A 15,197-nucleotide genomic window follows, 5' to 3' on the forward strand; every position below is an offset into this window, starting at 1 on the left:
GCACTGTGCATCACTATTTGATATGTTCTATTACTATTATTACCATTATTATTGTCATTATTATTTTAGTAGCAACCTGGTCTAGTGGAAGGTGTCCCTGCTGATGGCAGGGGGCTTGGAACTGGATGAGCTTTAAGGTCCCTTCCAACCTAAACTGTTCTATGAACGCCACCTCTGCCTGGGAATTAAATGCTCCTCACAACAACCCTTGGACTAGACCTCGATTCTATGATTCTGTTAAGTTGTTCTTATCTCAGTCTACAAGTCTCCTTTCCCCTCCAATTCTCTCCCCTGTTCCCTGGGTAGGGCAGAGTGAGTGAGTGGCTTTTTGGTGTTTGGCTGCCAGCCAAGTGAAACCACCACAAGGTCATAATTGAAAAGGAGCAGGTTTGGTCTCATTGTTCCTGCTTTGCTCAGATCATGACCCTCTCCTCTGGTGACAGAACCTTCTGCTTAAAGACCAGCTTGGGATGCCATGTCTGCTGTGAAACCCCTGGGTAATGAGTAGTACACAGCTCAGAGCAAACCCTAAGGCAGGCTGCACACACTGGTGTTGCAGGAGGGTGGAAAATGCGTTTTCTAACAGAGGTGGGTTTAAAAGGAAGAAATTTCCTTTTCTGTTCCTGCTCAGCCTCATCTTGGGAATTTATTCAGTTGGATCAATTGGATATTTTCCCTCTCATACCTGCAAGGAAGGGCTGTGTGTATCTGTGTGTGTGGTTGCCCCTGGAGATCGTAACAAGAACGACTGCGTTGTGATGAGAGCAAAGCTGGCTGGAGAAATGACACTATCAGTCTGAAATTGGATCCTGACGTGGTGCAGATCAGCTTGGGAAAGTTCCCATGCTCACCATCCTTGTGACTGTTTCCACCCACCACTCATCACATGCCACTCTTCCAGAGGCTGTCGTGACCTTGCAGAGAAGTCACGCTGCAGAGGGACTTGCTGACCACCCCAGGTGTGTGTGTCCACCTTGTCCTGCTGCAGCACCTCAGCACGTGGGCTTCCATCTGAGACTGGCTGGAGGTTTTGGCTTTGAGCTGACTCAAGGGTATTTTGCCTGTGTTTCTTGTGTGAGGTCTGTGCCACCTTCTCTGTCTGTGTGGGAGATGGCTGGCAGGGAGCACCGTGTGCAGTTGCTGCTTGCAAGAGCTGTGGAAGAACAGCACCTCCTGTCACTGATGACCAGAGGGGTGAGGTTGCTCCGGACCTTTGTCTGACACAATTCATTTTGGAAAAGTGACAGCTAGGCAGGTGAAGAGCACAAGAGAAGGCTTTAAAGTAGTTTTTTCCCTTACATAAAGCTTGACCCTGCCATTGCCTGCTGCAGCCCTGCTGTGGTCATTGTAGCAAGCTGGTCTGAGGGCAGTGTGGACCCGTAAGCCAAGGCTGTGGCTGGTGGCACATCCATCCTCCGAGACGGAGACAGCAACTTCCTGCAGCTTTTCCAGTGTTATTTTATGGGACATTTGGAAGCAGGAGGGAAATGAGTGGAGGAAAACAAGCTTGTTCAGCCTCAGGTTTCCTTCCCTCCTGTCACCCTTGAGTCTGGGGTCGTGTTTCCTTTCTGGTGAACAAACAAATCAGCAAGATACAGGATCACACTGTCAGCTGCTGCCCATGGCTGACTAGTCTGCAGGCAGAGAAGCTGTCCCAGACCCATGAAGGCAGAGAACCCTCAGTGGGGCTGTCTCCAGCTGAAGTGGAGAGCCTTGACCTCAAGAGGTGTTGCTTTACTTGAGCATGTTCTCTGCAGCTCTGCCTTGACTCACCAAACTGTCCTGAACTGCTTTTTCTGATGGTATTGGGTGACTTGGTGGTTTCTGTCACTTTGGCCCCCAACTTTGGCTCCCCACTTCAGGTTCAGCCTCAGGAGGCTGGATGATGAAAGTGCTGATCAGCTATTCAGATGTGTCATCATGGCTGCTGCTTTAATGGGTTTGCTTGCAACGTGGGAGAGTGCAAGCAGAGTCTCTGACCTGAACACAGGGTCTGGCACCTTGGTGTCTTCCCGGGGTTTTCAGAAGCTGCCACTGAGCAGCGCTCCTGGATCAAGCCACATCAGCTCACTAGGGTCTGCAAAGGAAATGCTGCTGCCACAACTGCCCTTGACTGTGGAAGAACAGATGCATGGTCAAAATACCCTGTTTGGGATGGCACCAGGGCTGGGTTCACTCTGCATGACTCCACCAGCCTGTGTGGCCTCTCAGTGATCCCCATCCTGCCCTGACGATGCATCTCTGGGCTCCGCCACAGCTTGGATGCTTGCCAGTCCCTCACCCTTACCCCCAGGCAGAGCTGTTTTCCTGCACAAAACCCCCAGAGAAGGGACAGAGTCCAGCATATGTGGAGGTTTCCCCTGTACAAGACATCTTATACCCGTGTTGTGTAATACATGCGTGCTTGGGGCAGGCTGGGGTGCTGCTGACTGAGGATTGCTCGCATTTTCACCATTTTCAGACTTAATTGAAACCACCGGAGCAGCCTTCCCCATGGCCTGCTCTGCAGATGTCATTAGGGAGAGCGGCTCTCGATTGCCACGCAGCTGTGGCCACCGTGCTTCCTTGTGGTGACATTGCTGGGGAATGCACTAATTTATTTTTATTCTCTGTCTGTCCCTCCTCTACGTGTTTCACAATCGCAGATTTCTTTCCTTTCTCATGTCCCCACTCGGAGTTGTGCAGACTGTTCCCCTGGGGAAATGCAGGCGAGACATCAATTGGTATGCTGAGTGTCACCCCCTCCCCGCTCCCCCCATCTTTTAACATTGTTTGGGGCAGAAATTGGCTTATCTCTATTCTGCAGCCATAGAGAAATCCATTCCCTGGTGCTTGTAGGGCTTCCTGTGACAGGAATTGCTCCAACTCCTCAGCCTGATTAGCTCTCTTTGCTGCCTCTGTGTGTGTGTGTTAGAGAGAGACCACCTCTAATTTAATTTAATAGGATCCTGAAGAGAACAAACTCCTTTCAGCTGCCTCCGTAATGGCACTGCCATAGTTACCCGTAGCGTTGCTCACGCAGTGTCTGGAATCATTTCATTCAGCTACAGCGTGGATTGTTTTATTTTTTTTTTTTAAGAATATATAAAAGCAGCTGTGATATAAACAGTTTCCAAGGTAACAAGGCTGGGGGAGGGTTTTGTGTCCCGTCCCCCTGCTCCACTCGGATGGGAGAGGGACGTGTGCTGCGGAGGATCCTGGGAGGTTTCATTCTCCACTCCTAATTCCTTTCTGCCACTGCTGCCAGATGTTGCAGTTTCTCAGGACTGTGTGGATCCACTCGGTAACTTCCAAAGCCCCACCACGAGGATCTGAGCGGACAGGACCACTCCTGCTATGACCCATGCCGGGACCTTTTGTGCTGACTCTCTTCTCCTTAACAAAAGGCTGACACTTGGCTTTAATGCCCAAGAGGAGCAGAATGGAAAGGCCAGTGTGCGTGTTGCTCCAGAGCTAAGTTAGATCCGTCCCCCCCACACCTCCCCTTGCCGACAGACACGGCTGCCCTGTGACTCTTTGTCTGCCTCTTCCCTGCCCTGACCATGGGCTGCGTGTACTCAGCCCCACGAGAAGAGGCAGCTGTGGCCAGGTGAGTTAATCTGCCCGATGGGCAGGCGGGATTGCTCTGCCACCCCAAAGCTGGGTGGAGTGGGGGGGCCTCTCCCTGCTGGGGCAGGAGGAGAAGGAAGGGGAGAGGCTGTGCTTGGAGACAGGCTGCTCCAGCAGAGATACTGCTGGCTCTGCTTAATCGCTCTGCAATGTCCAGGCTGCGTTCTCACTTCTGGATGTACGTGTGCTTTTGGGAGGAAAGTTTACAGCTTTCTGAAGGAGAGGTGTTTTGGTTGAGCCTGAGACTTTGGTATCGCTGCTGAGCTGTTGGGAACTTCTTCTCCCTTCCTTTTTTCCTCCTGAAATCAAAGGAGAGACTTCTCAAAGCCCTGTGAGTCGCATACGCTGTGGCGTCTCACCAAGGGTGGGCAATCTCTACAAGACTTGCTCCAACAATGGAGTTAATCCCCTTTCCTCCACCTGTCACTTCTTCTAACTCTGAGAGCTGCTGCCCTGAGCTATTGGAGCTGTAGGAGCAGTCGTTGCTGAAAACACACTTTCTCTTTTAAGTTTTCCTGGCTGGGCGGTAAAAATGAGTGTCATTCCTGTCTTCCATGTCTTTGTATTTTTGCAGCTCAGATTTTTCGAGCCACCCTGATGAAGCAATTTCAGGGAGTTGCGTAGCCTTTTTTTTTCAAAAGCCAAACTGGTTATTTCTTCTGTATATGACTGTTCTCCACCACAACACTTCAGTGCAGGGTTGCCTCCTTTGAAAACAGACGAGCTGCATGTGCTGCACCCTTTTCTCTTCCAAAGGAAGCTTGCTGAAAGGATCTAAAACTTTTTCTTTTTTCTTTTTTTTTCCTCCTTTTAAAAGCGTTTTGTTTAGTAGTTGACCCGACAGCTATTTTAATTGGATCTCATTTGCACAGGGCAGTAAACCAAAGAGGTTCACCAGGGAGCCAAAAGCTAAGTGAGAGCTGAGTCCTGTGAGCTGGCTGCGGGGCAGCTCTCCCAAGCCCTTGTCCGGGCAGGAGCATGGGCAGGGCTGGGGCTGTTCTCTCAGATGCTTGTGATGTCCTTGTTCCCAATGAAGCACAAATGACAACGTGAGGAGACTGTTAACTGCTGAGAGAGCAAAGTGGGGGGTGCAAAGCAGCTCTGCCCTGGCAGCACAGTCTCCTTGGGTGGCTTTTTTGGGTAGGGTTTGCTTGTTTTCAGTGTGTGCTATGTGGGGCTGGAGTTGTCAGACCAGGTTACAGAGCTCCTTGATACTTTTGGGTGGAAAGGGGTGCTTGAAGGCACACTTTGCCAAATGTCCCCCACCCTGCTGCTCTGTGTGATGTGTATGTGCTCTGCAAATGTCTCAGCACATCCACAGAGATCCCTCCCTCTGGGCTGCAGAGTTTAGGAAACTGTTAGTGAGCTCTGCACATTCTCACATGGGCCAGAGCCAAAACCATTTGTTTTTTTGCCTGGAGGCTTCTCTCTTCCCACAGGAGACTCAGCCTTGCATTCTTCCATTGTGAAAGAGAAACGGGAATGGATCCCATGTTCCTCCTCCCTGAAGCTGCTGAAGCTCCAGTGGGGAAGACACAGAGTGAGCTCCTGGCACTTGTCCTCCTACCTTGAGAAGACCCCTGTGCCTAATCTGACTGTAGCTAAAGCCACCTCTGCTTCTGATGCTCCCAGGGCTCGGTTCCTTTCACCCTGTGATGCTGGAAGTCCAGGGGTGTGCTTGGGATAGCAAGGCTCTTCTGGTTCCCTGCCTAATAGGGTAAAAATCCATAGTGGTATGGATTTCTGCCTCGATGTTTCTGATGCTGCTGTGGTTTGTTTGTCTTTGAGATGGAGAAAGACACCTCCCTGCGATAATACAATCTACTGTGCTGGAGATCCACACTGGGGATGGAAGCCCTGGTGTGGGAATGAGCCCTGTGGGACCTCAGCAGGCAGCAGTCACCTTGCCAGTGGCTCTGTGGGCCTGATCAGCTGTGTCTGTTTGCTCTGCAGGGCTCCCCAGCTCCGGGACTCGTGTCTAACATGCTGTTTTGAGGTCGAAACAGCTGGTTTTTAGCACTATCTGACTTCAAGGAATCCACCCTGGGGGGCATGGCTTAGGACTGATCCCCTGCCTGTCCACTGTAGTGGAGGAAGCAGGGAGCTCCCTTCCCTTCTCTCCCACTGTGGAGCTGAGATTTTTCTGGAGACTTACTCTTGCATCATAGCTCTGTGAGATCCTTGTAATCTGTGAAAGGTCTCGGAGCAGTTGATAAAGGTTTTCCGTCACTCAGGGCTGAATTACTGGGCTTTGCCTTTGGAGGATTTACTGATGGAGGTAAGGCAGGGTGTCAGCTGTTCCCCTGTGCCCCAGAGTCCCTGATCCCTGGCTGTGTGCAGAGGAGAAGCCCTGCAGCTGAGCGATGGGTAATCCCTGTGACAGGGTAAATATGAGTGGTCGATGAGGATGCTCACCACTTTAGGTGGCCTTCTGAGATCTGGTGTGGTTTGGGGGCTACTTTTTACCCACTTTCTTATTCCTGACCTTAAAAAATGAATGTGCCCATCTGAAAGGAGGTTCCTCCTGTCTTTCAGAGCAGCTCCAGTGAGAGACAGCAGCTTCATTGAGAAGATGAAGAAGACGGTAAGCTTCTTACTCTGGCTGCACAGGGTGATGGGAAGGTGGGGGAGCTCATGTCCATCTCAATTTCCCCTGGAGACTGTCTAGTTGTCAGCAAGGGGACTGGTTCTGATACAGGCACATATCTGCTGCAAAGAGCATCCAGAGGAAGGCTGCATATTCCAGCAGGAAAAAATAGTTCTTCCAGTCTATGCCCGAGAGCTGTTCTTACAGAAAAAATTGAAATGAAAATTTGGATGAAAAAAAAAAAGTGTAATACAAGATCAAAGTCAAGAGGGAAATGGCAGAGACTTGGAAGTCAGTGGCTGGCAGTTGTTTATCTGTGTGCTTGGTTCCCAAACTGGCTCACTCTGGAGTGGGAATTGTACACAGAACTGGCAGTTTTTGACTCCACTGGACTGGACATGGGAGGAAGCAGAGGAAGAAGCGAGGGCTGGGTATATTTTCTGTTTTAACTTCAAAGTAGCTTGTTTGTGGCAGAGCAGGAGCTCCGGTGCTCAGGCACTTTCCCAAAGCTTAGGCAAGTCTGCTTTCTCATCCAGGGAGTTCCCTGCTTCCAGGAGTCACGCTGCAGCTTTGAGGCTGAAAATAAATCTTAAGGGTTTATTCTTTGCTTTGAGTTTTAGTCTGAGTCACCCCTCTGAGACTGACAAGAGTCACGTTCCTGTTAACAGCTTAGCCTTGAGTTTTCTGTCACGAACTTGGCGTGGAGCCCTGTACAAGCACAGACTCCCAGTTGCTTTTAGGTTGCAGTCCAGGGCTCTTGATCACAGGCGTTTCCTTTGCCTCTGACAAGATGTACTTCGTCCCTGCGTTTGCCAAATGAGTAATCACCATTTAACAGGGATTTCTTTTTCTCTCCAGGGACGAAACATAGTGGTTTTCTATGGTTCTCAGACGGGTACAGCAGAGGAGTTTGCCAATCGTCTCTCCAAAGATGCTCATCGCTACGGCCTCCGGGGCATGGCAGCGGATCCAGAGGAGTATGACTTGGTAATTTAACCATGAAAAACCTCAGGATAGGTAACATCCTTTTAGTGCACTGTAAAAAAACCCAGAAAGAGCCTGGCCAAGGGAGAGTTGCCCTTTTAGTAGTGTCATTTAAGGGAGAAAAGATCAGTCTGAGAGTTGCAGAGATAGGCTCAGTCCTTGCTATTCTACCGATTTGGAGTGAACACCACAACATGACTGAAAGGGGAAGGGAGTCTGGAGTGTCTGGGAGCTGCAAGTCATCCATTGGCAGCATGAAACTTGTTCTGTGTTCCTTCTGTAGTTAGCATTGGTGCCATGCTGCTGTAGGCTTGGACAGAGGCATTGACCTTGTGGTGTTCTCCAGAGTGAAAAATGATCCTGGTCCCTTAAAGCTTTGTATGGAAAATACCATCACTTTTCTGGTGAAGTATTGATTTGCAGTCCAGTGAGGGTGGTTAGCTTTATTTCCCCTGACGTTTTGGGTGAGTTTGGCCTTTCCCAACCCCTTGTAATCAGCTGTTGGACATTACGGGGTGCTGTTCTGCACATGAGAGGGAGCTATATTGTAGGAATAGGCTTGCCCAGTAACCACATTGTGGGATCTTTGAGGATTTCTTCTTTCCTGTGGTTGTAGTCGGACCTGAGTCGCCTCTCTGAGATCGACAAGTCCTTAGCTGTGTTCTGCATGGCCACTTACGGTGAGGGTGATCCCACGGACAATGCCCAAGACTTCTACGACTGGCTGCAGGAGGCGGACGCTGACTTGTCAGGTCTCCGATTTGCAGTAAGTGGCTCAATTCACATTGATGCTGCATTTGGGCAGGAAAATCACAAGCCCTCCCTTGTGCCTGCACAGAGCCTGGGTAAAAGCACAACATGATGTCTATGCCTTTTATGTCTCTGTTGGATGTGGTCCTTATTGTCTTCCTCCCCAAGCTTTGGGAACACTTGCAAACATATATCTGGGAGCTTTAAATGCAGATGTCGGAGTCCTCTCTCCACTCCCTAAATCACAAGGGTTTGCTGGTAATGTCTTGCCACAAACAGCCCAGCAGGCATTGAATACAAGGTCTGTAAATGAGTTACGGGCTGCTGCTGCTGTTCAGGAGCTAATTGAGCAGCCCTGGGCCAGATCTTCTCCCACAAATTAAATCACTTGAAGGAGTGTGTAGTTATTTTCCTGTGCTGAATAATTGGCTGAGATACAGTCACCTCACCTAAACCCTGGCCAAATTCCTTAGGCAGCATAATAATTGCAAATGAGGAGAAAATCCACTGCTGGAGATGTTTAGCTGCTCTGTATAAAGCGGTGAGCAAACACTTGCTGAGTGGTTTGTGGGAGGCAAGGGACAGCAGTTAGTCTCCAGGCAGTCTAAGCTCTTACTGGTCCCTCAAGGAGATGGTTCAGGCAACTCTTGTATGTGTGTCCTCTTGATGTGCCTGAGGCCTGGCTCCAGGGACCTGATGGTTCCTTCTGACCAGACACTCTGCAGTGGAAGATTCTTACTCAAAATGTCCACAAATAGCTGAATGGGGAGCTGAGAGAGGTCTTGCTGTTGTCTTCTGTGCTTTTTCTTCAACATCCTTTGAGTGCTGCTGGCCAGAGGATTATTGTTGGATGGGAAAAACCCAGTCCCTGTTTCTCCTCACTTACCAGCGTTCCCTTCCAGGTCTTTGGGCTGGGGAACAAGACTTATGAGCACTTCAATGCCATGGGAAAGTATGTGGACAAGAGACTGGAGGAGCTTGGAGCCCAACGCATCTTTGAACTTGGGCTGGGAGATGACGATGGCAAGTGAGTAGCTTTGCTTGAAGGGCTGGTCAGAGCTGGCTAAAGTGTCATGAAAGGGACCTTGGCAGGGAGTTGGCTCTGCTGCTAAGACAGAATTAAACTCCTTAGGGCTAGTTGTGAGAGCTGATGTGTCTCTGAGTGTGTGGCTGTTCTCTCTCCCACAAGCAGATCCCTGTACACTTAGAGCATCCGAGGGGATATTGTGTCTGGAAAATCCCACACCAGCTTTAAATGACCGTAGTCACATACTCAAGGAGGCTTTGCAGCCTCCTCTGCCTTTGCCCTGCTGCAGCTCCATTGCTAACCCAGCCTCTGTGGATAAGTTCACTCTTCCTTGTGGAAGAGACAAACTCCAGCTCCTTGTGAACTGTTTTATGGTGGAATGCAGCAATTTTCCAACTCAGATGAATATTTTTTGAGGCCTCTCTATTCCCACCTGAGCACCCTGTGGGTAGCAGCTTAACCTGGGAAGTTACATCAACCTGTGGCTTTGACTGTAAAGACTGAAAGATCTGATGAGAGGGATGTGCCATGTGTGGGAGGCTCCGAGCCTGGCAAAATAAGCATTGCCATGGTGAAATCTGCCTCTTGGGAAGGTGAACTGATGACAGGAGTCAGCACAGGGGAGCTGTTGGTTAAAGACAGAGTCTGAATAAAACCTTCCTTGGCACATTTGTGAAGGGAGGGGTGACTGGTGTAGCAACAGTTCCCTCCCTCCCACCCACTTGTTGCTCTGAAGGTGTTCTCCTGGTGATCTGTGGGCACTTGGAGGTACCAAAACTGCCTGAGTCCAAAGGCAAATGCCTTTTCCCATGGTGAAGGAGGAATTCCATATGGAATGGAATGGCTTCTCAGATGGCTTCTCTGGGAATGCCCCTTTCCTCCCTCTTAGGCAGAGTTATTGAATCTCTCTTTTTGCCCTGGCTAGCCTGGAAGAAGACTTCATCACCTGGAGAGAACAGTTCTGGCCAGCAGTGTGCGAGCACTTCGGGGTGGAGGCTACAGGAGAAGAGTCCAGGTGGGTGCAGGTTCTTCCGGGTGCCAGAGAGATTGGCCACCTTTGACTGGTGGCTGTGCCATCAGCCCTGAGCTGCTATCCCCTTTCCTGGGGGCTTCCTCCCCTTCCAGACTTGTGAGGGCAGGTGTGAAGTAGAGCAGTGAGTAGGGCTGTTTGGATTGAGCCTGACCTGGGGCGAGTTTGAAGCCAGGTCTAGATTTCTGGTGCGAGTGGGTGATGTGATGGGTTTGGTTCCTCTGGGGATGGCTTTGCTGTGCTCTGTGGCACTGATGCTCACAGTGAAGCTGATGTTTTCTCTTGGTTTGGGCTTTCTGCATGGTCTGCCTGCTCCTTAAATGTCTTGAGAGAGGCGAAGGGCTGTAGGCAGCATTTGTTTGAACTGCAGCAAATCCAGGTGATGGTTCCAAGTGCAACTTGTGACTTTCCAGTCTGACTTTTTTCTCTTTTTCTCTCCCCCTTCCTTTTCCAGCATCCGCCAGTATGAGCTGGTGGTGCACACAGATGTGAACATGAACAAAGTCTACACCGGTGAGATGGGTCGTCTCAAGAGCTACGAGAACCAGAAGCCGTAAGTGCCAGACCCCCCTGGGCAGGGTGTCCATGGGCCCTCGACGTTTCTAACAACCTGTGCTCCGTGTGCAGTGTCATTTCTGCAGTGCAGCCATGTGGCAGGTCTCTTCCCAAGAGAAATGGGGTCAGATCTCCACTGGGACTCTTGGAGATTCCCCAGTTAATGAATCATTAGTGTTTGAGTAGGTGGCAGCTTTCACATGCGGTTTGGCTGGTACATTTGCAGCGTCTGACTTGAGGTCACTCCGAGCCTTTCCTTGCCCAGGGTAGTTAATGTGTGATGGTTGCTTGTAGTTTTGCTTTGGGGAGATGAGCTGTATAAATTATTCCCAACCTGAAATATCTCTTTGAGATGTGACATTCCCTCCAATCCACTTTTCCATCACTTGTTCTCAATGAGACAGAAGCTGTGGACTCCTGGGCTGTGCTTAGAAGGAAAATGATCTGTTTTCTGTGCCACTGTGGGTAGCAGCAGGATCGCAATTTGGCTTGTGCTATGGTGTGCTTTGAAATGTGAGCCAGGCTGTGCTCAAATCAGGGCAGCCTGCTCTGCAGGCAGAGGGAACATGCCTGGATACAAGCAGCACTGTGAGCCTGCAAGAGAGTAACCCAGGGGGTCCTTGTCTTTCCTTCCAGACCATTCGATGCCAAGAACCCCTTCCTGGCCCAGGTCACGGTGAACCGCAAGCTGAACGAGGGTGGAGAGCGGCACCTTATGCACCTGGAGCTGGATATTTCCAATTCCAAAATCAGGTAGTTTCCCCGTGGGAGACTGCTCCTCTATTTTGGCAGGAGCAGTCTGCATCAGAAGCAAAGGATGAGGTGCTGGCCTCATCTGGCACTTCAGAAGGGACCTTGTTTTCTTGATTACTTAACACTGCGTCTCTGGGCTTCTGTGCCACATACCAGGTCCTATGTCAGGACTTTCTCCCAGCTCTTGTGTTGTCCCTGACCACGCCAGCTGGCTTCTCTGAGTCCCTCCAGAGCTGGCTGCACATACCCATCCTACCTGCAAGAATTCTCTAGGAGTCATTCCAAAAATGAGAGGGGCACTTGAGCTATGAGAGAGGGGAGAGCTGGGGATGGTTCATGCCTGGATTTGCCTGGCTGAGGTATACAAGCATAAGGAGAATAAAGCCCTGTTCTTAAAACCCCTCTTACTGGCTTAAATTCCTTTGTATGTGCTTGTGAGAAAGCCCCAAATCCAGGTGGCTTAACAAGAAAATATTGCAGAGGTTTGGAGCAGCTTTGCTCCTTCCCTGTCAGGGAGTTGGCCTGTCCCTGCTGGAAGTCTGGCCTCATTGAAGTCTCTGGCAAAACTGCTCTTGTCTTGGAGGTCCTTTGTAAAAAAACAAAAAACAAAACCAAAAAAACCCAACTGGTTCTTAGAACCCTTATTCCACAGTAGTTTTTTCTGGTGTTACCATCCGTGGTTGTGCAGGCCCTGTGCAGCAGCTCAGGTCTCAGTGTTGTCCTACTGCTCCTTGCACCAGCCTGCTTGTCTTCTAGCAGAGCAGCTCAGGCTTGGTGTGGATGAGAAGTGGTGCTGGTGTTCCATCTGCTCTCCTCCTGCTCTCCTGCCAGGTATGAGTCTGGGGACCATGTGGCAGTGTATCCAGCCAACGACTCCTCTCTGGTGAATCAGATTGGTGAGATCCTGGGCACGGATCTGGACACGATCATGTCTCTAAACAATTTGGATGGTGAGTATGCATCACTCCTGAGTGTCAGCAGTTCTCCTTCAGCTATGGCCTCTGTCCTTCCCATCGGATCAGGAGCCACCTTTAGGTCTTGTAGGACACCTCCAGGCAAACAGACATGTCCCGTGACTGCTCCAAATGTGGTGCCATTTTAGCAGCAGTGGCACAGAGCCTGCTTGCCAAGAGCCAGCTGAAGTGGGTCAGTTGTGAAATGCACTCGCTGTGCCCCTTCAACAAGCAATGATGTAACAGCACGCTCCTAATTACAGAGCATCAGCCCGCCAGAGCATCCCTCTGCAGCTCACCAGGGGCCTTCGTGTCTGAGATGCTGTTATTCAGTCCTTGGAGGAGGCACAGGCTTGGGGACTGAACTGCCAGGAGGGAGCACTTGTGCTGATACAAAGAGCTTTTCTTGGGCAATGTTCCCAGCAGAGCTGGCTTCTGGCAGGAGGGAGATAGCAGCTGCTGCCCATCTTGCTCGTGAAGCAGCACAGCTTGACTTGAAGCATCAGATGTGCTGGCCCAGAAGCCTAAGGGAGCTCCTGGTTTCATGAGAGCAAGTGGCTTTAATGCACTGCTTGAGCCTGCAGCCCCCTGTGAGGTGTCCCACCTTGTCCAGCCTCACGCTGTCATTCTAGTCCCTAAGGAACCTCTTAATTTGCTGAACTGAATGGCTCCAGCCTTGACTGCTGGCACTTACCTTTCCCAAGGGGGCTGTGAGCACAAAAATTGGTGGTTGAAGGAGACAAAGGACACTTTTGAGGTCAGATCTGAAGGAGGTGTAAGTGCTTGAGGCCAAATTAGCCATGGAGAACAGCCCTCCCTGTTTGCTGGGTGCCCCTGTGCATGGAGATCCCAGGTTTTTGTTTGGTTGGGGTTTTTTGAAGGGGGTTTTGGGGTTGTTTGGGGTTTTTTTGTGATAAGCTGTCAGGCAGCATCTGTGGAACACAAAATGGGCTACTGGGAGATGTAGCTGCCTGGAGGGGGAGCTGCCCTGCGCTGGAGCTGCTTCAAAGTGGGACTGGGGCTTGGGCCAACAGGCTGATTCAGCCCTTGGGCTGCTCTTGCCTCTCTGAAGCTGGTTCCCCTGCTCTGTCTCCAGCTCTTATACGCTGCACGTAGCTGCTGGCACAAAATCTGACATAACAGCATGTGCTTGCTGATTTTTAATATATTTTTTCTCTCCTCCAGAGGAATCCAATAAGAAACATCCCTTCCCCTGCCCCACGTCCTACCGTACAGCCCTGACCTACTACCTGGACATCACCAACCCTCCTCGCACCAACGTCCTCTACGAGCTGGCCCAGTACGCCACGGACGCTGGCGAGCAGGAGCGCCTCCGCAAAATGGCATCGTCTGCTGCCGAGGGGAAGGTGGGAGCTGTGGCCTTCCCAGCAAAGCTGCTGGATTAAACTGGGTGCTGGGGGATCCCCAAAAGGGATCCAGGACTGTTGGGCACCATGTGCAGAGAGCTGAGGGAGTGTTTGCCAGGCATGTAGGGATGTCATCGCGTGTGTGCCTTCCTTGCCCGCAGGCTCTGTACCTCAGCTGGGTGGTGGAGTCCCGGAGGAACATCTTGGCCATCCTGCAGGACATGCCCTCGCTGCGTCCCCCCATCGACCACTTGTGTGAGCTCCTGCCCCGCCTGCAGGCTCGCTACTACTCCATCGCCTCCTCCTCCAAGGTGAGCCTGCTTCCAGCAGGGACTGGGGCTGCTGAGAGACCACTTCAGCTGCAGCTACACAGTGCCACTGTCCACCCTCTCAGCTGGGGACAGGACACAGGGAATTTGCCTTGGTGACACTTTCTGCCAGGGGAATCAGCTTTAGTTATCTCCTTGCATGAGAAGAGGGGGTTCTCCCAACTTCCATCGGGTCTGCAGATGGTCCCACACTTAAGCCAGCCCTGCCCCTCTTTGCCCATGGGCCTTGCTTTCAGGGCTTGGAAGCAAGGTGGGATTTTAGGGGTTGGTCAAAATTCACTCTTTATTTTGTGCCTGAAGCCCTGAGGTTGTTGGCAATACCAAGGGAAGCTCAGCAGTCCTGTGACAACTTGGGCACAAGACAGAAGCCCCATGTTGGGGCATGCCTGGAGGCTTCATCTGCCAGAGGAGGAATAACTGTCCAAACCTTAACATTAGGTTAAACTTCTCCCCTTCCCTGAGCACGAGGGATGGAGCTGTGGGTTTGCTGGGGTTCCCTCTCTGCCTGGTGCTGACATCCCTTCCCTGCAGGTTCACCCCAACGCCATCCACATCTGTGCCGTGACAGTAGAGTACAAGACCAACACAGGACGCTTGAACAAAGGGGTGGCCACCAACTGGCTCAAGAACAAGGTGCCTGATGAGAATGGGAGCAACTCCCTGGTGCCCATGTATGTCAGGAAGTCACAGTTCCGCCTGCCCTTCAAACCCAGCACGCCCGTCATCATGATCGGACCAGGGACGGGCATAGCCCCCTTCATCGGCTTCATTCAGGAGCGGGCCTGGCTGAAGCAGCAAGGTGAGCACCCAGGAACCTCCCTGGGGACTGGAGCTGCTGCAGGATGATCCTCTGCGGGGCCGCTCGGTCCCTCTGAGGTGCAGCTTGTGCTGCTCACGTTGCTGACGGGTCTAGCAAAACGCAGAGGCGGTGGAGCAGGGTGAACAGCAGCTGAGTGTTTTTGTCCAGCACAAGGATGCTTTGTTCTCCTCTCTTGGCCACAGAGGATGTGTGGGGGGGTGGATAGACCTGAGCCAGTTCTCTGACCTCTACCATCACGTGTCTGAATAACCACAGTCCAGTCACTTGGACTCATTTCTGAAGCGTATGGATACTTCTGGGAGTCAGCCTCGAGCTTCTCCCTCTAAAGAGAAGCGGTGACACGGCTCTGCCTGCCCTGGGGTGGCAGGACGAGGGGAGGTGGGGAGGACAGGACGAGGGGAGGTGGGGAGGGCAGGGCTGGGGGCTGCAGGGA

General features: G+C 51.3%; 1 protein-coding gene across 1 annotated transcript in view; it reads left to right on the forward strand.

The window, feature by feature from the left end:
- POR (cytochrome p450 oxidoreductase) overlaps positions 1 to 15,197 on the forward strand; it is an 18,107-nt gene that overhangs the window by 2,007 nt on the left and 903 nt on the right. Inside the window, exons 2-12 of the mRNA XM_010168453.2 lie at positions 6,145 to 6,193; positions 7,055 to 7,183; positions 7,797 to 7,946; positions 8,833 to 8,957; positions 9,883 to 9,972; positions 10,442 to 10,540; positions 11,179 to 11,295; positions 12,127 to 12,245; positions 13,434 to 13,615; positions 13,777 to 13,926; positions 14,476 to 14,776. Coding sequence (XP_010166755.1) covers positions 6,145 to 6,193; positions 7,055 to 7,183; positions 7,797 to 7,946; positions 8,833 to 8,957; positions 9,883 to 9,972; positions 10,442 to 10,540; positions 11,179 to 11,295; positions 12,127 to 12,245; positions 13,434 to 13,615; positions 13,777 to 13,926; positions 14,476 to 14,776 — 1,511 coding nt within the window. The remainder of the gene's footprint in view (positions 1 to 6,144; positions 6,194 to 7,054; positions 7,184 to 7,796; positions 7,947 to 8,832; positions 8,958 to 9,882; positions 9,973 to 10,441; positions 10,541 to 11,178; positions 11,296 to 12,126; positions 12,246 to 13,433; positions 13,616 to 13,776; positions 13,927 to 14,475; positions 14,777 to 15,197) is intronic.

The sequence above is a fragment of the Antrostomus carolinensis genome, unplaced genomic scaffold (assembly GCF_000700745.2).
Source record: "Antrostomus carolinensis isolate BGI_N321 unplaced genomic scaffold, ASM70074v2 scaffold9235, whole genome shotgun sequence".
NCBI lineage: Eukaryota > Metazoa > Chordata > Aves > Caprimulgiformes > Caprimulgidae > Antrostomus > Antrostomus carolinensis.